This window comes from Microcebus murinus, chromosome 14 (genome assembly GCF_040939455.1).
Source record: "Microcebus murinus isolate Inina chromosome 14, M.murinus_Inina_mat1.0, whole genome shotgun sequence".
Classification (NCBI taxonomy): Eukaryota; Metazoa; Chordata; class Mammalia; order Primates; family Cheirogaleidae; genus Microcebus; species Microcebus murinus.
The window spans coordinates 6,552,043-6,576,470 of NC_134117.1; the positions used below are offsets into that span (position 1 = coordinate 6,552,043).

At 38.8% G+C, this 24,428-nt stretch overlaps 1 protein-coding gene across 5 annotated transcripts in view; it reads left to right on the forward strand.

Annotated features, from left to right (window-relative positions):
* The first annotated feature begins 5,242 nt into the window (after positions 1-5,242).
* Positions 5,243-24,428, forward strand: part of LOC105880357 (EEF1A lysine methyltransferase 2) — a 155,651-nt gene continuing 136,465 nt past the window's right edge. For 2 of the 5 annotated variants that reach the window (XM_012781336.3, XM_076009727.1), the window contains exons 1-4: positions 5,247-5,418; positions 6,662-6,727; positions 7,252-7,366; positions 18,823-18,930. In XM_012781336.3, coding sequence (XP_012636790.2) covers positions 5,309-5,418; positions 6,662-6,727; positions 7,252-7,366; positions 18,823-18,930 — 399 coding nt within the window. In that variant the 5' untranslated portion in view covers positions 5,247-5,308. Of the gene's footprint in view, positions 5,419-6,661; positions 6,728-7,251; positions 7,371-18,822; positions 18,931-24,428 lie in introns of those variants that run through there. The other 3 variants (XM_012781332.3, XM_076009726.1, XM_012781334.3) reach the window with 3 other exon arrangements.

Consider the following 24,428-nt stretch of genomic DNA (forward strand, 5'->3'; position numbering starts at 1 on the left):
GGATGCTAAACATCCTACAATGCACAGGACAGGCCCACAACAAAGAATTATTAGTGGTGATGAGGCTGAGAAACCCTGGGTTCCTGCTTCTGCCTTTAACTCTTTCCTTGCCAAATCTAATCTCAACATAGCAGCCCAAATGGTCATGTTATCTTAATATAAAATTTAAATCATGTTGCTTCTTGGCCAAACCCCAAACCTTACCATGTCCTGGCCCCTGTTACTCATCTGATTTCATTTCCTGCTACTGCCCCTTTCGTTTACTCAGCTTCAACTACAGGCATCTTTCTGCTTTCTGGGTATCCCTACCTCATTTCACCTTAGGGCCTTTGCACTTGCTGTTTCCTTTGCCTGGAATGCTCTCTTCCTAAACAGTTGCAAGGCCTACTATCTCTGCCCTAGCTAGATGCTTTGATGTGCCACCCAGACACCCCTCCACTCCCCCACCCCCTGCAGGATTGATTGACTTCCTGCTAGGGAGCAACCCTTAGCTGTCAGCCCTCTTGTGGAATTATCCTCAGTAGAAGAGAGTCTCATTTCCTAAGGCCACACCTCCTTTCCTAGGCAACCAGCATTCGATGGCTGGTCAATGTAGATGAATAAAGGCCCAGCTCCTTCATTCTAACTTGGCACAATTCCAAAGGGTCATTCCAACTTTACAGTGCCCAAAATAGGGGACAGTGCAGAGAGGATTTGCTGAAGTTCTATTGTAATGGTACCCCAACACAACTACTTCATTCATTCAGTCCTACTTCTTTTCCTTCCCCAATAGGTGTTGATCCTGAGAGCACTCCCTAACTGACTTCTTCCATGTTCATCTCAGTCTCAGACTGGGTTCCCTGAGAACACACCTATGACAACCTCTTTTAGGTTTTCACTCAGTGCCACTCCCTCAGAGAGTCCTTCCATGAACCCTCACAAGGACTGCAACCTTCACCCCACATTCTCCATATTACTTCCCTGCTTTACTTTTCACTTTACCACCTAACACTATCTAGCAGCACCTCTGTTTTATTAATTTTTCATGTCTATCATCTTTACTTCTCCACCAGCATGTTCTGAACTTCACAAAGACAGGGATTCATGTTTGATTTGCTTACCATTGCATCTCCATCACCTGGGAAAAGCCCTGGCATGTAGACGTTGCCTGACACATGATTGTTGAATTGATGCTGTATGAAAAAGTAGGACAGTCCTAGGAAAGATGGTTGTGTTTAATCAGCTTGGTGCTGAAGCAGGATGGAGACAGAAGTAGCTGATAAAAGTGTAGGGTTGATAAGAAGTAAGTACTTGGGTTTACCCACTGAAGAAACAATTTGGGATTCAGGAGAAGAGGAAAGAGAGTCAGATGGAGTGGCAGAGTTTGAGGGTGAAGGAGAAAGAGAGTGATAAGAGATGAGTAGCTACAGTGAGATTCTGGAATTTGGGATGAGGATAAAGAATTTTTAGGCTCTAGTATTGATCAGCACGGGATTTGGCCTGCTTCATTTCCGACGGTGGCCATTTCACCCCTCCTTAGGCAACCTGGTGGTCCCCTGCTCCGGGGAGGTCACCATATTGATGCTGAACTTAGTGCCAGCACCCAATCAGCATAGCACACTACAGCCCAGAACTCCTGGACTCAAGCAATCTTCCTGCCTCAGCCTCCCAAGTAGCTGGGACTAGAGTTGCACACCACCACAACTGGCAGGCTCTAGTATTGTATGTTGTGTGATGTAATCCCTCTTGACTGTCATCCTCATGAAAACCTCAGCAAAGCATCTATTGTGATAAAGCACACTCGTGTAGTGGTCATGCTTGAAAACTTTATAGATTTCTTGGGTTCCAATCTCAGCTCCAGTACTGTGTAACCTTGGGCAACTTCTATGTGCTCTAGGTTTCTCATGTGTAAAATGAGGATAATACTAGTATCCCACTTATGTGGCTATCTTGAGGACTAACTGAGACAACAATATTGGGTGTTCTGAACACAGTTCCTTGGATACAATAACAGACCAATGATTGTTAGCCATCATATCTACTATCATGAAGTAGTTTAAACAATAAAAGATTTATAGTGTTGAAAAGATCTCCGAGTATAGTATATCACTACAATATTGTTAAATGAAGATGCAAGTTGCAAACATGCAAATGGTAAGATTCCATTTATATATATCTACACAAATCAAGTATTTCTGCATGTGTATAAATGCATGCAAGTGCCATACTCCACTATGATGGGCCTGAAAGTGGGAATAAGAAAGTCTACTTTCATTTGGATTATGCCTGCCCATTTTCTAGCTGAAAAAACTTGAGACTTAAGAGGTTTAAATTAAGTTACTTGATTAAAGTCATATCTTGTATGGGCTGAGTTGTGATTGAAGTTAAAGTCTGTTTGACTCCATTGTGCATGATCTGCCAGGAAAAATGCAAAGGAAAGGGGTGAGTAGTGTCAGACACTGAAGGAAAGGAAAGCTGGCTGAGTCTTGGAGGACTTTCTGAAGGAAGAGAACGGAGCAAGCCGTAATTGGTGCCTGAGAAGGGGCCTAGTGCTGAATGGTTGTGGGGAGGTTTACTTGGAAGCAACTGCAATGGCCGCAGTGAACAGAGAGCTGTGAGCGTGAGTGTCTGAAAAGAAGGTAGAGCAGTGATGACAGGCTGAGCCCAGAGACTAAGAGGAGACCAAGAGGAGCTATGCAGGGAGGAACAGACAAGGACGATGCTCTGCTTTGGCTGACAGTGTAGATGGTCAGGGACCAACTGACTGCAAACACAGGGAAGAAAGGGTTTGGAGGCATGGGGTAGAGGGGAAGGTAGTGCAAGTGGGTTTGGTTTACTGTAACAAGGAACATCCAGGCAGCTGCAATAAAAATCTGGAGCAGGGGCAAGAGGTTGGAATAGGAAGTCACTAATAATAAGAACAATAGCTAATATTTATTGAATACAGACTATATGTCAGGCTCTGTTCTAAGCCCTTTGACATGTACAGTGTATTAACTTATCTAATCTTCCCAACAGCTCTCTAAAGTAGACTCATTTTTGAGTTGAAGAAACTGAGCTAACATTTATTGAGCATTTACAATGTGCCATACAGGTAGGGTTTTACAGGAATGACCTTGTTTACTCTCTACAGGTGCCTTAATATGACAGGTGCTATTATTATCCTTCTAAGGATGTTTTAGGGTGGGCAAACTGAGGCCTCGAGAAGTTAAGGAACTTGCTCATGGTCACACATGGTGAGGCCAGGGTTCAAAACCTGGTAGTCCAACTCCAGAGCCATGTGCCTAGCTCCCTTTTTAAAAGGCTCACTTAGTAGAAGGTGGAAGGAAAACAAGAAGGGGTTTTCAAGGATGATGTGCTCAGCGATGTTGATAACTGCAGAGTGAAGGAAGGTAAAAGCCTAGAACTTGACCCTTGGGTTTGCTAATCAGGAAGTGTTTGAGAACTATTGGAAGCACAGTTTCAGAAGAGTTGTGAGTAAGGTGCCAGGCTGCAGGGATCGGAAGAGTGAGAAGGAGATAGGCAACCCAGAGCACTCACAATCTCCTTCCTGCCTCATGTAATGGGCACCCAGTGAGTGGGAGGGACTGTGTTCCTTGGCACTTTCCTGTTTCTTCCTGGTTTGGGGCAATTCTGCTCAGAGCTTCTGCACTCCCTACCAAGAATCTCATCACCCTGGGTGATGAGAGGTGGTGCCCCACACAGCCCTCAGGACTAAACAGCCAGAGTAATCCTGCCTGGAGCCAGAGAAGGAACTCTGTATAAACCGTGGGGTTTTCCAGGGCTCCATACCAATGACTTTTTATAGCTTTCATCACACATAGCAAAAACATCTTAAGTGTTGGCAACACACCAGGTTGAAGACAGGCTTATCTTTCATGGGTGCTTTTTAATTAGAATCTAAAACTTTTTAAGACCCACTTGGTCGCACTCAAGCTTGCTTTCTCTAGCATCTAGAGCCTAGAAAAGATAAAAAAAACCACCGGCCAAGGGCAGCAGTAATTGGCCATGGCATCCGGTAGTTTTATTGCTCTGTAATAAGGTTACTTACGCTCTTCCTTGAGTTCTTTAATCACAGTGCACACGGATTCCCATCAGCCTTTTACCTTATCCTGTCACTAGTGGTTGCCTGAAGATCTTACATGGATTCCCATCTGCCTTTTACTTTATCCTCTCACTAGTGGTTGCCTGAAGATCTTGGAACACCATGTATAGGAGGAGTTGTGCATTTGGTCCCAACCAGGATTTCTGTGAGTTGGAAATGCAACTGTTGATGCCTTTTATCTCTGGGGACTTGCATTATAATTGGGTTTCTGTTTGCTCAGTCAACAGAAACGTGGCCTAGGAAACAATTTCCTTTTAGTTGGAAGGCAGTCTTGCTAGGGGCCTTTGCGGTCCTAATCCAGGACATTGGACCACCAGTATTTCATTGCTACTACAGAAGATACCCAGATCTTTGGCCATAAGATTTTTTTGCATTATCCTGCAGAACAACCAAAGGCAGGGAGACCAGTACAGGCAGATGCAAAATCTCAGGTTCCTGGGTTGGGAGCAATCTTGTAGACCAAGTCACTATTTGTTTTGAGCATGGTACAGTAAGGAAGCTGAAGCACACAGAGACTGAGACAAGGCCAGGTGCCTGGTTCGAGGCAGAGCTGAGACTTATCCAGGCATCTTGACCCTCACTTTAGGACTCCTTCTTCCACCACACACAGATCCCGGTGGTTGGCGTACTGTGGGAGTCGTAGGGCATTTCCTTTCCCTAGGCATAAATTCCCACGTCCACTGATGACATCAAGTCAGAAAAGGCCAGAATGCTGTTTTCAAGTCAGAAGACCAGCCACAGATGAAACTGGCCTCCTTGCCAGGAAGCCCAACAAGGCGATGGTCTGTCCACCCACTCCCCAGCGCTGCTCAGTGTGGAGAGAGGCGGCGGTTTGTGCGTTTGGGTCGGGCGGTGCTGGCTGCAGATCTCCACAGTGGCTTTCCCACCGCCAGCCCATTTCCAACACGCAATACCTCGAGAGGTCCCTTACAAACAGCAGTTCCCAAATACGGTCGCGCTCGGACCTCGACCGAGGGGGTACATCTAACGCTGGCTGGAGGGCGCAGTGGGGAGGCGAGGCTTTGCCTGGCTCACGCCTGTGCGGGGCGCCCTGACGAGCGCAGAAGGACCCGCGGCTCTCCAGCAACTCGGCCCGCCCAGCGCAGGGCCCGGAGCAGTAGAGAAGGCGGCCTCCCGCCGCCTAGAGGTGCCAGCCTGCACGTCCGCTCTGCCCGCCCCACGTCTCTATGGCGGCCCCAACGGCCGTCCTGGACGCGGAGCGAGATGAGCGCGGGCGCAGACGGCGGCGGTGGCGCTGCGGTGGCGGTGGGGTCCTCTGAGGGCGGTCCCCTGGAGGATGGTTTTGTCCCGTCGGCGCTCGGGACCCGCGAGCAGTGAGTGTGGCGTAGGGGAGGGGAGGCTGAGCGGCGCTGCCCTGCCTGAACCCCGGAAAGGAGATGACGGGGTGGGGACCCGGGGACTCCCGGGGAGAGGACAGCCTTGGGGGCGTGACAGGATGAAGCCTGAAGGGCCACCTCGGGGGAAGTTAGAGGGGATTTGAAAGGATGGAATCCCCAGTGGCCACCCTGGGGCGGTTAACTGATGTTTCAAGGGATTGGAGCCTAAAGGGCTGGGGGTTGCGGGATGGGCTTTGAAGCTCTTGGGGAGGCCTTTTAGGGGTCTTGAACCTGAGGGACGGGAAGGGAGGGTGGGCGGGGCAGACGAATAGGGCTGGTGGATGAGGCTAAGAGACGAGGGCAGAGGGCGGGTGAGAAGTGCTGCCTGAGAGCTGAAAAGGCCAAGGGTACGAGGGTAGGGATTCAGGAGCTGGAAGGAGTGGGATGGAGGATGATTTGAGGAGGGAGCGAGGACATTGCGGGGCATTTTGGGGTAAGAGAAAGCGATCTGACCTAAAACAGACACTCAGTAGTTATTTAATGAATTGATGGATGGATGAATGAATGACTGTGGGGAACGGTTAGGATGAGAGGTAACTTGGAGGGGTAAGGGCGTGCAGGGATTCTGGAGAGGGAGTAGGAAGATAGGGCAAATGATAGGGGGGAATGTGCTTAAAAGGATTAAGAGATAATCTAACAGGAGGCCTAGAAGACAGTAAAAGGTAGAGACAAATAGCACAGGAATGAAACTGGTTTAAGACTTAAATCTTAAACTTAACCTTTAAGCAGGTCTTATCTTTGGTGAGTTCCATCCTGAGCAACCGCTGTACTGGTAGAAAAAGTGTGTACACATTTGAGACCAAATGTGCAGTAATAACTCTATGCTTGTTTCATCAAGTTTTGGACTTAGGTCTGGGACATAGAGATCCTTGGACTAACGTTTCTTTGTATTTTTGTAGGCTAAAGCTTATATAGCATTTGTTATGGGACAGATTTAGTTCTAAGTGCTTTAGATGTACAGTGTAAACTTATTCTGCTTGCCCGTGTCTTTCATTCTTTTAAGCCAACGATGTTAAAAGATTGAGCTATGTCCACTTGTTGATAACACTAGTAATGTTTTAAACTGCTGTCTTAAATAGTTCTGTAATGTATGTATTACATTATATGTATTGAAATACACATTTAATTCATAATACAGTTTAATTCAAGAATCTCACTTTGCATTTCATTGTTTACATAGTTGGGATGCTGTCTATGAGAGAGAACTGCAAACTTTTCAAGAATATGGAGATACAGGAGAAATCTGGTGAGTTAGAGAAAAAATCAAATTATTATCCAGAAGATTGTATGTGTGTGTGTGTGTGTGTGTGTGTTAAGTATATACATATATGCATTTTTTAAGTGCTTATACCCAAAGAAAGACAGCCTAAAAATCTTGGGAACCCTGGATTGAGTCTGGCTTTACCAGGTAGATTTAAAGTATCTCTCTCTTTTCTCTTTGAATAACTCAGATTTAAATTTCATGAGACTATTAGGAAAGCACTCTTATCCTGTAGTTGTCCATTTTCAATAAGTGATAAAATTTTGAGCCTCCAACATGTTAAAGTGTTAATGCTGATGTAGAGAAACATTAGTAAGTAACATACTGACTTTGTCTATTCTCTGTATTCCTGGAGGTATTTTGTCTTAAATAACAGTAGAGACAATGCTTAAGTAGTCATAGACATTCTTTTTTAAATAAGACTTTGAGCATATGGTGTAAACAGCTAAATGGAATATAGTTGTGAGTTTCGCTTTGTAATCCTATCGTTTGATTAACCTTTCTAACAGGTTTGGAGAAGAGAGTATGAATCGACTAATAAGGTGGATGCAGAAACATAAGATTCCATTGGATGCTTCAGTGCTTGATATTGGAACTGGAAATGGTGTTTTCCTGGTTGAACTTGTTGGTACTTTTAGTATTTGTTTGTTAGAAATAAAGTTTAAAATGAAATTGAGGATATTAACCATCTAAATATAAAATAGTAAAGCAGTCATACTTTGAGAAGTCAGATGGTACAAAAGGGAGGGTACATGGATTGTAAGAAGCACTAAATGAGAACCCAAGGGATCTGAGTCCTAGTCTTGGCCCTTCTGGTTGTAGCTTTGACTTTGAACGAGCCACTTACTTTTTGTTGCCTTCAGTGCTTTCCTAAGGGTTTTCACTAAGATCTCTATTGGTTTCTTCTAGCTTAAAACTCTGGAAATCTGTGTGCATAAAAGGAACCTTTTGCAATTTCAGTAGGACATATATACCTTATCTTGGGTGAGCAAATGGTTTAAAAAGAGCATTTGTCCATAGAATTATCATTGTTGTGTGTCTGTAGTGTACTCATTGCTATAGTATATGCAGTAGAGGAAGTATAAGATGTAATCTTCATCCTAGATAGTTTTACAGTCTAATTAGTAAGGAAATATATGTAAGAGTGAAATTTGTTGAGTGACCACCACATGCCAAGTCTCATGGTAGGCATTGGCAACATGAAAATTTAGATCTTGTGCTTGAATTATTTACAGGACAATAGAGTATGGATAGACAGTTATGCTGTAGCTTGATGCATGTGATTATAGATTTACTGAATATAGAAAGGGGAGTGATAAACTTTGAGATAGAAGGATATAAAAGGATCCTGGAGGGGTTAGTATCTAAGTTGGGTGGAAATTTCAGGGGCAGTGTGTGGTGACCAGGTGTACCAGGTGTACACCAGGAGTGTAAATAGGGAGAGAATTTCAACTAATGGAAACAATATCTAAAGGCAGAAAGGTTGAAGCAGAATATCATGTCCTGGAAAATAAAGTATATGTGGGGGCTGGACAGAGCTGAGGATTAAGTTAAAGGTAGGAGCCATGTCATATTTGGCCATGCTTAAGAACTTAGATTTTGTTTTGCTTTCAGGTTATGGGTAGCCATTACAATGTTTTAAGCACCAGAATATGATTAAAAAAATTTGTAATAAACTCTTTTGAAGCATTGAGGTATAACATATGTACATTAAAGTGCACAAATCAGAAGTATAAAACTCAATGAATTATCGTGATGTGAGTACACCCATGTAACAATCACCCTGGTCAAGAGTTTATACTCTTGTTGGCAGTGTGTAAAAATTCCAGTTGTTCCACATTCTTGCCAACACTTGGTTTTGTTAGTTTATACAATTTCAGCAATTCTGATAGGTGAGTGGTGGTAGCTCATGGTTTTATTCTTATGTTCCTGATGATTATTGATGTTGAGCATATTTTCATATGCTTTTTGGGTATTTAGCTATTCTTTTTTGTGAAATGCCTGTTCAGTTTTTTTGCCCATTTAAAAATTGGGTTGTCTGTCTTTTCCTTATTGATTTGTAGGAGGTCTTTATGTATTCTGGATACATGATCTTTGTATTGCAAATGTCTTCATCCTATCTGTGGGTTGCTTTTGACTTTTGTAATAGAAACTTTTAAAGAATAGAAGTTCTTCAATTTTAATGTTTAGGTCTGTTTCTGGATTCTATTCCTTTAGGTCTTTATGCCAGTACCATACTTTCCTAATTACTTCCACTTTATAAGTCTTCATACTTCCATTAGTGTAAGTTCTCCAACTTTGATCTCTTTTTCAGTGTTGTCTCTGCTATTGGTGATTAGCTCTTTATTTAAATTATCACTTTCCAGATTAAAAAAACAATTGGGATTTTGATTGGGTTACATTGAATCTATAGGTCAATTTGGGGAGTATTTATATCTTTGTGATATTGAGTCTCTGAATCTGTAAACATGTTGTATTTCTCCACTTATTTAGGTCTTTATTTTCTCTCAGTAATATTTTGTAGTTTTCTCTTTAGCCATCTTACATATCTTTGTTAGAGTTTTTCCTAGATGTTTGTTTTTTTGGTTGCAATTGTTGTTATGCTTTTTTAAAAATTTCAGCATATTATGGGGGTACAAATGTTTAGGTTACATATATTGCCCTTGCTCTACCATCCCCCCCAGTCAGAGCTTCACATGTGTGCGTCCCCCAGACGGTGTGGATCGCACTCATTATGTATGTATACACCATCTGCCTGATGCCCGATAAATGTTATTCCTATACGTGCACTTAGGTGTTGATCAGTGAAACCAATTTGATGGTGAATGCGTGTGGTGCTTATTTTTCCATTCTTGGGATACTTCACTTAGTAGAATGGGTTCCAGCTCTATGCAGGAAAATACAAGAGGCACTATGTCACTATTGTTTCTTACAGCTGAATAGTACTCCATGGTATACATATACCACATTTTATTAATACACTCATGTATTGATGGGCACTTGGGTGTTGTTAGGCTTTTTAAGATTTCATTTTCCAATAGTTTATTGCTAGTATATAGAAATATAATATATTTTTATGTTGACCTTGTATCCATTAAGTTACATATTAATTCTAATAGTTTATTTATAGGTTCTTTTGGACTTTCTGTGTACGCAGCAATGTTGTGTGCAAATAATAGTTCTATTCTAATTATGTTTATTAAAATGCTATGTACTGTCTAGTACAATATTGAATAGAAATTGTGAAGGCAGATAGCATTGTAACATAGCCTATTATAAGAGGAAACCTAATATTTCACCAGTGATGTTAGTTGTAGGTTTTTATAGTCTTTATTGGATTGAGGAAGTTTTCTTCTATTCCTAATTTGTTAAGAGTTTTTAATCATGAAAAAATGTTGAAGTCAATCATTGGCTTTCTTTGCTATCTATCGAGATGACCAGATGATTTTCCTTGATTCTATTGATGTTGAATTTTTTTTTTTTGAGACAGAGTCTCACTTTGTTGCCCAGGCTATAGTGAGTGCCGTGGCGTCAGCAACCTTAAACTCCTGGGCTCAAGCAATTCTGCTGCCTCAGCCTCCCGAGTAGCTGGGACTACAGGCACGCGCCACCATGCGTGGCTAATTTTTTCTATATATATATTGGTTGGCCAATTAATTTCTTTCTGTTTATAGTAGAGACAGGGTCTCACTCTTGCTCAGGCTGGTCTCGAACTCCTGAACTCAAACGATCCTGCCTCGGCCTCCTAGAGAGCTAGGATTACAGGCCGCGCCTGGCCATGTTGAATTTTTTTTTAAGGGGAGAGTCAGTCAATTTTTTTTAATCGACATTTTTATAGAGAATTTTAGTGATTGATTGATAAATGTTAAAACAGACTTCTGTTCCCAGAGTAAACCAATTTTGATTGTGGATTTTTTTATATCTTGTTGGATTTGATTTGGTAATATTTTGTTTAGGATTTCTATAGCTTTATGAGAGAGATTGGCCAGTAATTTTCCTTACTTGTAATTTTCTTGTAAGGTTTTCATCAAGGTTATGCTGGTCATAAAACAAGATGAGGAGTGTCTTTTTATTCTTCAGGAGAATTTCTGTAAGATTGGCTTTGTTTCTTCCTTAAATGGAAGAATTCAAAGTGACATCCTCTGGATGTGGAGTTTTCTTTGTAGGGCTTAAATTATGAATTCAATTTTCATAGATTTAAGGCTATTCGGATTCTATTTCTTTTTGAGTCAGTTTTGTGTTTTTCAAGAAATTTATCTGTTTAATCCAAATCTTCAAATTTAATTGCTATGAAGTTCATAATTTTCTGTTAAACTTTAAAAAATTAATATGTATTAAAATACTTTTTTTGAACATACAATTCTATGAATTTTATTTATTTATTTATTTATTTAGAGACAGAGTCTCACTCTGTTACCCAGGCTAGAGTGCTGTGGCGTCAGCGTAGCTCACAGCAACCTCAGACTCCTGGGCTCAAGCAATCCTTCTGCCTCAGCCTCCTGAGTAGCTGGGACTACAGGCATGCGCCACAATACCCGGCTAATTTTTTCTATATACTTTTAGTTAGCCAATTAATTTCTTTCTATTTTTTCTTTTTCTTTTTTTTTTTTTTTTTTTTGAGACAAAGTCTCACTTTGCACTTTGTTGCCCAGGCTAGAGTGAGTGCCATGGCGTCCTAGCTCACAGCAACCTCAATCTCCTGAGCTCAAGCCATCTTCCTGCCTCAGCCTCCTGAGTAGCTGGGACTACAAGCATGCACTACCATGTCCAGCTAATTTTTTGTATGTATACTTCTATTTGGTCAATTAATTTCTTTCTATTTTTGGTAAAGACGGGATCTCGCTCAGGCTGGTTTCGAACTCCTGACATTGAGCGATCTGCCCGCCTTGGCCTCCCAGAGTACTAGGATTACAGGCATGAGCCACCATGCCTGGCCACAATTCTATGAATTTTAACTCATGTAGAGACTCGTACAATCACCACCATGGTCAGGATACAGAGTAGTTCCATCCAGAAAACTCTCATGCCATCTCATGACACACCCTTTACCCTCACAGCCACTGATCTGTTCCCCATCACTAGTTTTGTGTTTTGGAGAATGTCCTATACAATGGAATCATGCAGTATATAACTATTTATTTTATTTTATTTTATTACAGTCAAATTTAGCTATGGGGGTTTAGTTTAGTTTATACCACCTTTAGTGGCACTAATATCAATAAATTCTGGTAACACACTACTATCAGACCAGCTAGTATAGAACCTTTTTAAACTGCCTTCTTTCACTTAGCATAATGCTTTTGAAGTTCATCCACATTTTTGCATATATCAGTAGTCAATACTTTTTATTGCTGAAAAGTATTCTGTTGTATGGACATTTTAGTTTGTTCATCCATTTACTTGTTGGAGGATATTTAGATTGCTGCCAAGTTTGGTAATTATGAATAAAGCTGTTAGAAACATTTGTATACAGGTTTTTATATTAACATTAATTTGCTTTCTTTAGTATAATACATGTTTAACTTTACTGGAATATGCCTAACCACTTTTCTGAGTGGTTGTACCATTTTGTAGTACATGAGCAATGTTTGTAGTTCCAGGTGGTCTGGATCCTTGCTGGCTCTTGGAATTGTTAGTATTTTTTATTTTAAAATAAGTAATATATAGTGAGTATATAGTGGCATGAGTATATAGTGGCATCTCATCATGGTTTCAATTTGTATTTCTGTTATGGCTAATGATCCTGAACATGGTTTCATGTGCTTATTTTCCATTTGTATATCTTCCATTGAAATTTCTATTCATGTCTTTTGCCCATTTTTAAATTGGTTGGTTATTTTCTTACTGTTGAATTTGGGGACTTTATATATTCTGGATATAAGTCCTTTCTCTAATATGTGATTATAAATGTTTTCTCCTAGTCTGTAGCTTCCTTTTTCATTTTCCCAGGATTTTTCTTAGAACAAAAGCTCATAATTTTGATAAAGTCCAATTTATTGAGTTTCTTTTATGTATTGTGCTTTTGGTGTCAAGTCTAATAATTCATTGCTTAATCCCTTTTCCCTTCTCCTTTCCTCTAAACATTTTATAATTTTATAATATAAATTTGGATTTATGATCCTTTTTGAATTAATTTTTATACAAAATATAAGGTTTAGTTGAGATTTTTTTTTTTGCAAGTAAATGTCCACTTATTCCAATACTGTTTATTGAGGAGACTATCCTTTCCTCATTGAATTGCCTTTTCACCTTTGTCAAAAATCAATTGGCCATATTTGTGTGGATCTAATTCTAGACTCTCCATTTGGTTTCATTAATGTATGCATCTGTCCCTTTGACAACACTGCACTTGATTAATGTAGCTTTTTTTTTTTAGTAAATCTTAGAGTTAGGTAGTGTGATTCTTCCACCTTTATTTTTTTCAATATTTTTTATCTATTATAGGTTCTTTTTTTTTTTTTTTTTGAGACAGAGTCTCGCTTTGGGCTCAAGCAATCCTCCTGCCTCAGCCTCCCGAGTAGCTGGGACTACAGGCATGCGCTGCCATGCCCGGCTAATTTTTTTCTATATATATTAGTTGGCCGATTAATTTCTTTCTATTTATAGTAGAGACGGGGTCTCGCTCTTGCTCAGGCTGGTTTCGAACTCCTGACCTCGAGCAATCCGCCCGCCTCAGCCTCCCAGAGTGCTAGAATTACAGGCGTGAGCCACCGCGCCCGGCTATTATAGGTTCTTTACTTATTAAATAAGTTTTAGAATCAGTTTGTCTGTGTCTACATAAGCATCCATGCTAAGAGTTTGATTGGGATGAGCTAAATCTATAACTAGAAGAGAATTAACATTTCTATTTATCTTTTTTTTTTTTTTTTGGATGTGGAGTCTTTCTCTGTGGCCCCGACTAGAGTGTAGTAGTGCCTATTCCAGTCTTAGGGGGAAAATCTTTAATTTGTCACCATTAAGTGAAATGTTAACCTGTAAGAATTTTCTTAGATGCCTGTTATCAGGTTGAAAAAATCCCTTTGTTTCTAGAATGGATGTTCAATTTTGTAAAAAAAAAAAAAAAAAAAAAAAAAAAAGGTTTTTTTTTTTTGCATCAGTGGATGTTATCATGAGGTCTTTCTTAGTTTTCTCAAGTTCATCTTAAAGAGGCTATTCTTCTTTATACTGTTAATATGTTAGAGTGTATTGCTTTATTTTCAAATACTAAACCAACATTACATTCCTGGGATAAACCCAATTGGTGATAGTGTATTATTCTGTTTATATTTTGCTGGGTTCAGTTTGTTGTTATTTTATTGAGAATTTTTACATCTATTTTCATGAAGGATATTAGTCTGTAGTTTCCCCTTTTTGAACTCTATTTAGTTTTGGTCACAGGGCCATGCTGGCCTCACATAATGATTTGGGGAGAGTTCCCTCCCTTTTTTTATATTTTATTTTTAACCACCTTTTATTTTTTGAGGAGATTGTATAGAATTGGTGTTATTTCTTCTCATTTGTTTGGTAGAATTTTCAGTGAAACCATTTAACCTGGAGATTCCTTAATCTGAAGTTTTAAAATATGAATTTAGTTTCTTTAATAGTTACAGCACTGTTCAGGTTATCTGTTTCATTTGAGTGAGTTTTTGCATAGTTGGTGTTTGAGGAATTGGTCCATTTTGAATTTATGTGCATAAAGTTCTGCACAGTATTTTCTTAACTAGCTTTTAATGTCTGTGGAGTGTGTTAGTATATAATCTTTTCTTTCATTCCTAATACTAGTATATTTGTATCTTTTTTTTTTCTTTGACAGTGATGCTAGAGATTTGTTAATATTATCTTTTCTAAGTTCCAGCTTTTATTTCTGTTGACTTTTTCTATTATTTTTCAGAGACAGGGTCTTGCTCTGTTGACCAGGCTGTAGTGCGGTGCTACAATCATAGCTCACTGCAGCTTCAAACTCTTGTGCTCAAGCAATCCTCCTGCCTCAACCTCCCAAGTAGCTGGGACTACAAGCACACACTATCACCCCTTTTTGTAGAGACTGGGTCTTGCTATGTTGCTCAGGCTGGTCTTGAATTCCTGGGCTCTGGCAATTTTCCTGCCTCAGCCTCCCAAAGTGCTGGGATGACAGGTATGAGCCACCATGCCTGGCCTATTTTTCCTTTCATTTCTGTCAGTTTTGCTACATGTATTTTGAAGCTCGTTAGCAGCATACATGATTTAGGGGATGTGTATACACATATGTTGGTAATTGAATCTTTTATTATTGTGTAATGTTCCTCTTTAACTTTGGTGGTCTTTGTCTTGGATTTTACTTTCATGTTAATAATAAGGCCACTTCAGCTTTTCTTCTTAAATCGCAATATGATTCATGTACCATAAAATTTATCCTTTTAAAGTATACAAATCAGCATTTTTTAGTATATTCACAAAGTTATGTATCCATTAGCATTCGAGCCCATGCTCCCTTCCTTTTAGTCCTGAGCAACCACTATCTATTTTCTGTCTCTGTGCCTTTGTGTATTCTGGACATTTTAAAAAAATGAACTCATACAATATATGGCCTTTTGTGTCTGGCTTCTTTCACTTAGCATATACATATATATACATATACACACATATATATGAGTATATATACGTTAGATCTTACATTCTGTGCCATATTATTAACATATCTTCTATGTTCTTTCCTGTTTTTAATTTTAATACACATAGTCCATACACACACACAAATAAACCAAATCATAATATGAAATCTGAGAGGAGAGGAAATGAGAATAGAAGAGACAATGGCAGAGACAATGGTAGAAGAGACAATGGCATATGGTTAAGAATTTTCCAGTACTGACAAAGGGGACCCCAAGCCACAGACTCAAGAAGCACTATAACCTCAAGGCAGAAGAAAACAAAACTACACCAAGGCACATCATAGTATATCTGATGAAAACCAAAAACCGAAAAATCTCAAAAGCATACAGAGAGTGGGGATGGGGCATACAAGGGGACAGATTACCTTCAAAAGGCCAGCAATAAAATTTACAGCTAAGAATAAGTGATAAAAAATGGAAACCAGAAGACAGGAAAAGAAAAATACTAATCTAAAATTATACAGCAAAGACATCCATCAGAATGCACATACACTCAAATTAAGTTGGCCCTCTGTATCAGTGAGGTCCCAGAACTAAGCCCCCAAGAATACAGAGGGCTGACTCTGTGTGTGTGTGTGTGTGTGTGTATAGTCATGTGCTACGTAAGGATGTTTCAGTTAATGATGGACTGCATATGTGATGTTGGTCCCATAAGATTATAATACTGTATTTTTTCTATGTTTAGATATGTTTAGATATATTTACCATTATATTACAGTTACCTGCAGTATTCAGTACAGTAATGTGTGTACAGGTTTGTAGCCTAGGAGCAATAGGCTTATACATATATCCATCCTAGGTATATACCGTTAGGTTTGTGTAAGTACACTTACTCTTTGCTGCTCATAGATGAGATCACCTAATGACATATTTCTCAGAACATCCACATTGTTAAACAGCACATGACTGTGCGTGTGTACATATATGTTAGATATATACACACACACATTAGATCTTATATGATTGTTAGAGCCTATATTCTGTGCTGTATTGTCTTTTATGTTTTTTTGTATTTACAATTTTCCATCCTTTTGTCATTCTCTGTATAATGGGAATATTTTCTTCACTAATTTTTTTTTGCTGTCTCTAATCTATGAAGCCCACTCTTGCATTTCTTAATTTAATGATTATATTATTCAATTCTGTTATTTGGTTCTTACAGTTTTCAGTTCTCTACCATAATTCTCCAGGTTGTTATTGTCATTTATTTCAGGTTTTTTTTTTTTTTTTTTTTTTTTTGAGACAGAGTCTTGCTCTGTCTCCCTGGGCAGAGTGCAGTGGTGTAGTCATAGCATACTGCAACTCAAACTCCTGGGCTCAAGCGATGCTCCTGCCCTATCTAGCCTCCTTAACTGGTACTACAGGTATGCACCACCATACCTGGCTAATTTTTCTGGTTTTTGTAGAGAGGGGTGTCTCACTATGTTGCTTAGGCTGGTATCAAACTCTAGCCTCAAGCAGTCTTCCTGCCTTAGCCTCCCAAAGTGCTAGGATTACAGGAGTGAGCCACCATGCCCAGTCCCTCTGTTGTTTTAAAATTGGTTTCTGACAATTGTTTTATTTGGGTCTCCTGTGGGGTCTGTTTTTAACTCAGTTTTCCCCTTGGTTTTTGGTTATTGTTTCCTTGAATGTCTGCTTATTTTTCACTGGGTGACAGAAATTGAGTGTGAAAAACTTTGGGGATAGTTGGAGGCTTTGAATGATTGTTCTAGAAACCTAAAACATTTATATGTGATTTTTATAATTTGTACTAGAAGAATAAATAGGCATAGGAGAAGAAGAAACTGGCAAGAATCGGTTAATAGAATCATCCTGGGTTTTAAGTCTCAGAGAAGGAATTGAGGGAACTGGGGAGAAAATGAATATCTCAAGGAGTAAGGAGGGAGACAGCTCAAAGGGTAGGAGGTTGGCATCAAACAAGAGAATATTGAATCTCTTTGTTAAACATAAAAATAATCACAGGGAACAGTCTAAACTTGAGTTTAGATTACTAATCAGTCACTTAAGGTTGAAGAGTCTAGGATAAGTCTTTTTTTTAAGCCAGTCAAATTTAGCAGTGGGGGGTTGAATACCAACTTTAGTGACACTAATGTTAATAAGTTCTGATAACCCATAGGATAAGTCTTAATGGATGGTGTGGGAGTAGGTTAAGTTTTGAAGGAAGTGACCATTTAGTAAATGGTGAAGAAGAGCATCAAGGGAATTTCAGGCTACACTGAACTTTGCAACTTATTTTGTTTTTCATATTTCCTTTGAAATTATTTTTAGTGTCATAGGTCTAAAAATGTTCAGCATATGAAATTATCCAGACAGAGGAAGAAAAAAATAAGAATAAAAATGGTCAGTATAGTTAGGGGGAAGGGTGAAGCCCAGAAGCCTACCATACTGTGTTTCCCCGAAAATAAGATCTACCCATAAAATAAGCCCTAGCAGGATTTCTAAGCATTTATGCAATATAAACCCTACCCCGAAAATAAGACCTAGGGATGTGCGTGGCTAGGCATCGTATCTGCACAACCCATGCATTTCGTCACAGAGCAGTAAAGAAGACAAGCAGCCCTTCTCATCTGCCCCATCGTGACAGCTACTATCCCAGAGGTGACCGGAAAGGTGCAGGCAGCCCCACCAACAAGGTTGGCTCCCCCTGTCAGGTCCCAGCTATCCTGTGTGTGCTGCAAGCTGAGGCTTTGAGGGGAAACTAACACATCCCCTGAAAATAAGCCCTAGGGTGTCTTCTTAAGGAAAAATAAATATAAGACCCTGTCTTATTTTCCGGGAAACATGGCACTTTTGCCACAGGCTCCACACACCCTAGATGGGTTTATGGCTAACAAACAGCAAAATTTTTAAGTTCAATGAGCTTTCTTTAACTCCTTGGGGATATTAGCATCTGTCCAGCCTACCTTATAGGTTTTTTGTGAAGATCTAATGGAATGTGTGATATATTTAAAAAATGAAAAAGTGGTATACAAATGTAAGGTAGTTAATAATCACATGGTTGGTAGAGAGTTGCATAATTATAATTACACTGAAGGAAAATATTGAAATCAGTAACTTATTACACATGCATTTAATTTATTCATATAATTTAATTGGGTTAAGTAAAATTTATGACAAATTGAGAATTAGAGAATATCAGTATCAGAAATTAATACATTGTTCTGCCTGAGGGCTTATATATATATTTTCATTATCTTTGGGAAAATGAATTTCCTTTTGAAAAAGAAATCAAATATAAAGGTAAATGAATTGTCACATTGTATAAATTTAAACTTTTGGTTTCTATTTCAGTTTTACAATAAAATTTAAACTTCGTGAATTATTGGGTTATATGTAATTTGCTCTATAACAAAAATAAAATTACCCCAGCTCTGAAGTTATAATTTATAGGCAAAACATTATATTAAACTATTTTTAAACTAAAGTTGAACATTATCTCTCTGTCTCTAGGCAAAATTTGGTTTCTCTAATATTACTGGAATTGATTATTCTCCCTCTGCAATTCAGCTTTCTGGAAGTATTATAGAAAAAGAAGGTTTATCTAACATTAAGTTGAAGGTAACTATTATTTATATTATTATAGTATTTATAATAGAAATTATAACATTTGAATGTTTCTAAAATATATTAGCCATCTTTTGTACTTATGTAAATTAGGGATTATAAATAATACAAATTGAAATATTTAAAAATAACTATTAAAAATTTAATTTAGTTAATTTGGGGAAATTATTTTTTCTTTTGTCTATGTATGTGTATACACTACTGCCCTGATGTTTGCAAATACACACAGATAATATAACACAATAATAACAAAAAGTTTTATTAAGTGCATAGAGTGGTATAATGTCACCAAAAGTCATTTAGTTTTATTTTTGTGTCCTCTCAAATCATAACTCCTAAATTTATATTTCTAGCCTAGGCCTCTCTTCTCTCTTCTCTAGCTCTAGAATTATATACAGGCATATCTTGCTTTATTGCACTTCGCAGATAGCATGTTTTTGACAAATCAAAGGTTTCACTTTGTGTTTCTATGTTACTTTTTTGCAATTGTCCGAATATTTCATAGTTTTTCATTATTATTATATCTGTTATGGTGATCTGTGATAATCTGTGATAATCTTTGATGTTACCTTGTAATTGTTTTGGAGTGCCACGAACTGCTTCCATCTACAAATATTGTTTGTGTTCTGACTGTTTTAGCAGCTGACCTTTCCTCCATCTCTCCCCCTCTGTCCTCAAGCTTCTTTATTCCATGAGACGTAACAATATTGAAATTAGGACAGTTAATAATCCTACAATGGCCTCTACGTGTTCAAGTGAAAGGAAGAGTTATACATCTCTCAATTTAAAGCAAAAGCTAGAAATGATTAAGCTTAATGAGGAAGGCATGTTGAAATTTGAGATAGACCAAATGCTAGGTCTCTTGTGCCAAACATGTAGCCAAGTTGTAAATACAAAGCAAAAGTGGAGGAAATCAAAAGTGCTACTCCAGTGAACACAGTGAATAAGAAGGCTTATCAGCCTTGCTGATAGGGAGAAAGTTTTAGCGGTCTGGATAGGAGATCAAACCAGCCACAACATTCCCTTAAGCCAAAGCCTAATCCTGAGCAAGGCCCTAATTCTTTTCTATTTTATGAAGGCTGAGAGAGGTGAAGAAGTTGCAGAAGAAAAGTTTGGAGCTAGCATAGATTGTTCCATGAGGTTTAAGGGAAGATGCTGTCTCCATAACATAAAAGTGCAGGGTTAAACAGCAAGTGCTGATGTAGAAGATACAACAAGTTATTCAGAAGATCTAGCAAAGATCATTGATGAAGATACGAAACAACAGATTTTTCAATGTGGATGAAATAGCCTTATATTGGAAGAAGATTTCATCTAGGACCTTCATAGCTAGAGAGAAGTCAATGCCTGGCTTCAAAGTTTCAAAGGACAGGCTGACTCTCTTGTTAGTGGCTAATGCAGCTGGTGACTAAGTTGAAGCCATTGCTCATTTACCATTCTGAAAATCCTAGGGCCTACAAGAATTATGCTAAATTTACTCTGCTTGTGTGCTATAGATGGAATAACAAACCCTGGATGACAGCACAACTGTTTACAGCATGGTTTATGGAATATTTTAAGCCAATTGTTTTGAGACTTAAACTGTTAAAAAAACAAAACAAAATAACACAAATGAAGACTGAGGCAGGAGGGAGGATCTTTTGAGCCCAGGAGTTCGAGGTTGCAGTGAGCTATGATTGTGCCACTGCATTCCAGCCTGGGTGAAAAAACTAGATTCTGTCTCAAAAAAAAAATTCCTTTAAAAATGTTATTTCTCTTTTACAATGCACCTGTTCACCCAAGAGCTCTGATGAGATGTACAAGGAGATTAATGTTGTTTTCATGCCTGCTAACACAACATCTGTTCTTCAGTCCATAATGGATCAAGGAGTAATTTTGACTTTCAAGTCTTATTATTTAAGAAATACATTTCATAAGGATATAATTGTCATAGATAGTACTTCCTCTGCTGGATCTGGGCAAAGTAAATTGAAAACTGTTTGGAATTCCAACCTTTTGGAAACCTTTGGATTCACCATTCTAGATGCCAGAGAGCTGGGATCCCCAACCCCTGGGCTGTGGACTGGTAGGGGCTGCAGAGCTCTGCCACACCCCCCTCTCAGGTTGGGGGGATCCTCCTTATTCCCACTGCACAGCAGGATGTGAACAGGGTGTGGCTAGCTAGTGAAGCTCCATCTGTGTTTATAGCCACTCCCCGTGGCTTGCATCACCACCTGAGATCTGTCTGGCTCCCCCCACCCCCTGTGGAAAATTGTCTTCCATGAAACTGCCAAAAAAGTTGGGGACCACTGCCCTAGAGAGAACATTCATTATTCATGGGAGGACTTGATTGTAACCCTTTTGAATGACTTGAAGGAGTTCCACACTTCAGTGGAGTAAGGAACTGCAGATGTGGTAGAAATAGCAAGAGAACTAGAATTAGAAGTGGACCCTGAAGATGGGATTGAATTGATGCAATCTCATGATAAAACTTGAATGGGTGAGTCATTGCTTCTTATGGATGAGCAAAGAAAATGGTTTCTTGAGATAGGGTCTATTCCTAGTGAAGATGCTGTGAACATTGTTCAATTGATAACAAAGGATTTAGAATAGTACATACACTAAGCTGATAAAGCAGTGGCAGGGTTTGAGAGGATTGACTGTAATTTTGAAAGAAGTTCTATGGATAAAATTCTACAAAACTGCATCACATGCTCCAGGGAAATCTTTTGTGAAAGGAAGAGTCAATGGATATGGCAAACTTCACTGTTGTCTTATTTTACAAAATTGCTGCAGGCATGCCAACCTTTAGTTACCACTACCCTGGTCAGTCAGCAGCCATCATCATGCAGGCAAGACCCTCCACCAGTGCAAAGTTTGTGATTCACAGATGTTTCAGATGATCATTAGCATTTTTTAAGCAATAAAGTTTTTAATTAAGATGATATATATATTTTTAGAGATAATGCTATTGCACACTTGATAGCCTAGAGTACAGTGTAAGCATAACTTTTTTTATGTACTAGGAAGCCAAAAAATTCGTGTTTCTAGCCTTATTGTGATATTTGCTTTATTGTGTTGGTCTGGAACCAAACCCACAATATCTCGGAGGTATGCCTATAAACTCTGTATTTTGAAGTTCCACTTGGAAAGTTAATAATAGTCTTTCAATTTCATTAGCCTAAAATGAAACTCTTGGTTTCCTCCTCAAACCTGCTTTTTCCAGTCTTTCCCATCTCCATTAACCACCATTCACCATCTTATACTAGCCCAAAACCCAAGGAGTTTTTCTTGATTCTTCTCTTTCTTTTAAATCCTATATCCAGTTCTGTTAGTTTTATCTTCAGATTATATCAGGAATTCCTTGTTATTTCCACTGTTCCCTGTGAAGTCCAAACCACTGTCATTTCTTGTCTAAACTACTATAGTCGCCTTTTATGTTGCCTCCCTATTTCAACTCTTGCCCTGATGTCCCTTTACTACAGTATGGCCAAAATGATATTTTTTTGGTTTTTTTTGGAGATAGAGTCTCACTCTGTTGTCCTGGGTAGAGTGCCGTGGCATTAGCCTAGCTCACAGCAACCTCAAACTCCTGGACTCAAGTGATCCTCCTGCCTCAGCCACCTGAGTATCTGGGACTATAGGATCCTGTCACTGCATTGGGCCAAGAGGGATCTTTTAAAATGTAAACTGGTTCATCATATTTCCTTGCTCACAGTCCTCCATTGGCTTTCCCATTGCATTCAGAGTGCAATCTAAACCCCACACAGCCTTACAGAGTCCTTCATTCTTTCCTCTTTCCCCTTCTATCACCAATACTTTTCTCACACTGGCTTGCTTTCTATTCCTGAAACATGTCAAGCTTGTTCTTCTTGAGTCTTTATATCTGCTGTCCTCTGCCTAGAATATTCTAGCCCAGACCTTAGCATGTTTGGCTTATTCTCATTATTCAGATCTCTGTTCAAATATCACCTTAGAAAAGGCTTTCTAGACTACTTTTTCCAAAATATTTTTTCCAAGTCGCTTAATGTTTTATTACTCCATTTTTATTTCCTTCATGGCACTTTATCTGAAATTATTTGTTTAGCTTATTTATTGTTTCTCTCTCCCTTTACAGAATATAAGGTATGTTCTCATAAAGGGACCTTTCCTGTTTTGTTTACTGTTATATCTAGTGTCTGAAAAGTTTCTGCACAATAGGTGTCCATCAAATACTTGTTGAATAAATGAGTAATTTTATATAGACATTTAGGATGAGAAAGCTCCAAAGTTAGCTCTTCAGCGTGGCAGTCATTATTTTGCTTCGGGTATAATGAATACTTCGGACATGATATCCACATTTTTCTTCAAACATAATATCCATATTTTTAAGTCATAGGAGTTTTAGATAAAACACTACAGTGACTTTATTAAGTTGTGGGAGTAATCATGAGCTAATTGCCTAATTATATTTTCAAAGTAGCTTTTCAGAATTAAGTTGGTTGGTAAATTATTTGTGAGTATTTTATAAAACTGAGGCAGACCACTATTTCAAATGCTTATAATGTATCAAGTTATTCAAAATGAATTAGATGCCAATGTATAACGTTAAAAATCTGAAGTACATATTTACCAAGTTAAGTAATTACAGTTTAAAGTCATTTAATTTTTTAAGTTTTATGTCATTCATTATGTACTTTAGTAGCTTTATAAGCTGGTGAGTGAAGGCCAAAGAACTTTTGATTTACTATGTTTACCTTAGTCACACAACTAGGAATATAAATTAAAAATCGTATTTCTTTTGTTTGTTTGTTTGTTTTTTATTTCAGCATATTATGGGGGTACAGATTTTAAGGTTTCAATAAATGCCCTTTCCCCCCTCCCCCCACAAGTCTGAGTCTCCATCATGACCATCCCCCAGATGGTGCACATCTCACTCATTATATATGTATATACCCGCCCCCCTCCCACCTGCCCAATACCCTATTACTGTAGTACCTATGTGACCATTTAGGTGCTGTTCAGTTAATACCAATTTGCTGGTGAGTATATGTGGTGCTTGTTTTTCCATTCTTGGGAAACTTCACTTAATAGTATGGGTTCCAGCTCTAACCAGGAAAATATAAGATGTGCTATATCACTGTTGTTTCTTAGAGCTGAATACTACTCCATGGTATACATATACCACATTTTATTAATCCATTCTTAGATTGATGGGCACTTGGGCTGTTTCCACAGCCTTGCAGTTATGAATTGTGCTGCTATAAACATTCGAGTGCAGGTGTCTTTTTTGTAGAGTGTCATTGGATCTTTTGGGTAGATGCCCAGTAATGGGATTGCTGGATCAAATGGTAGATTCACTTGTATCACTTTAAGGTATCTCCATATTGCTTTCCACAGAGGTTGAACTAGTTTGCAGTCCCACCAGCAGTGTAGGAGTATTCCTCTCTCTCTGCATCCACGCCAGCATTTATTGTTTGGGGACTTTTTGATAAAGGCCATTCTCACTGGAGTTAAGTGATATCTCCTTGTGG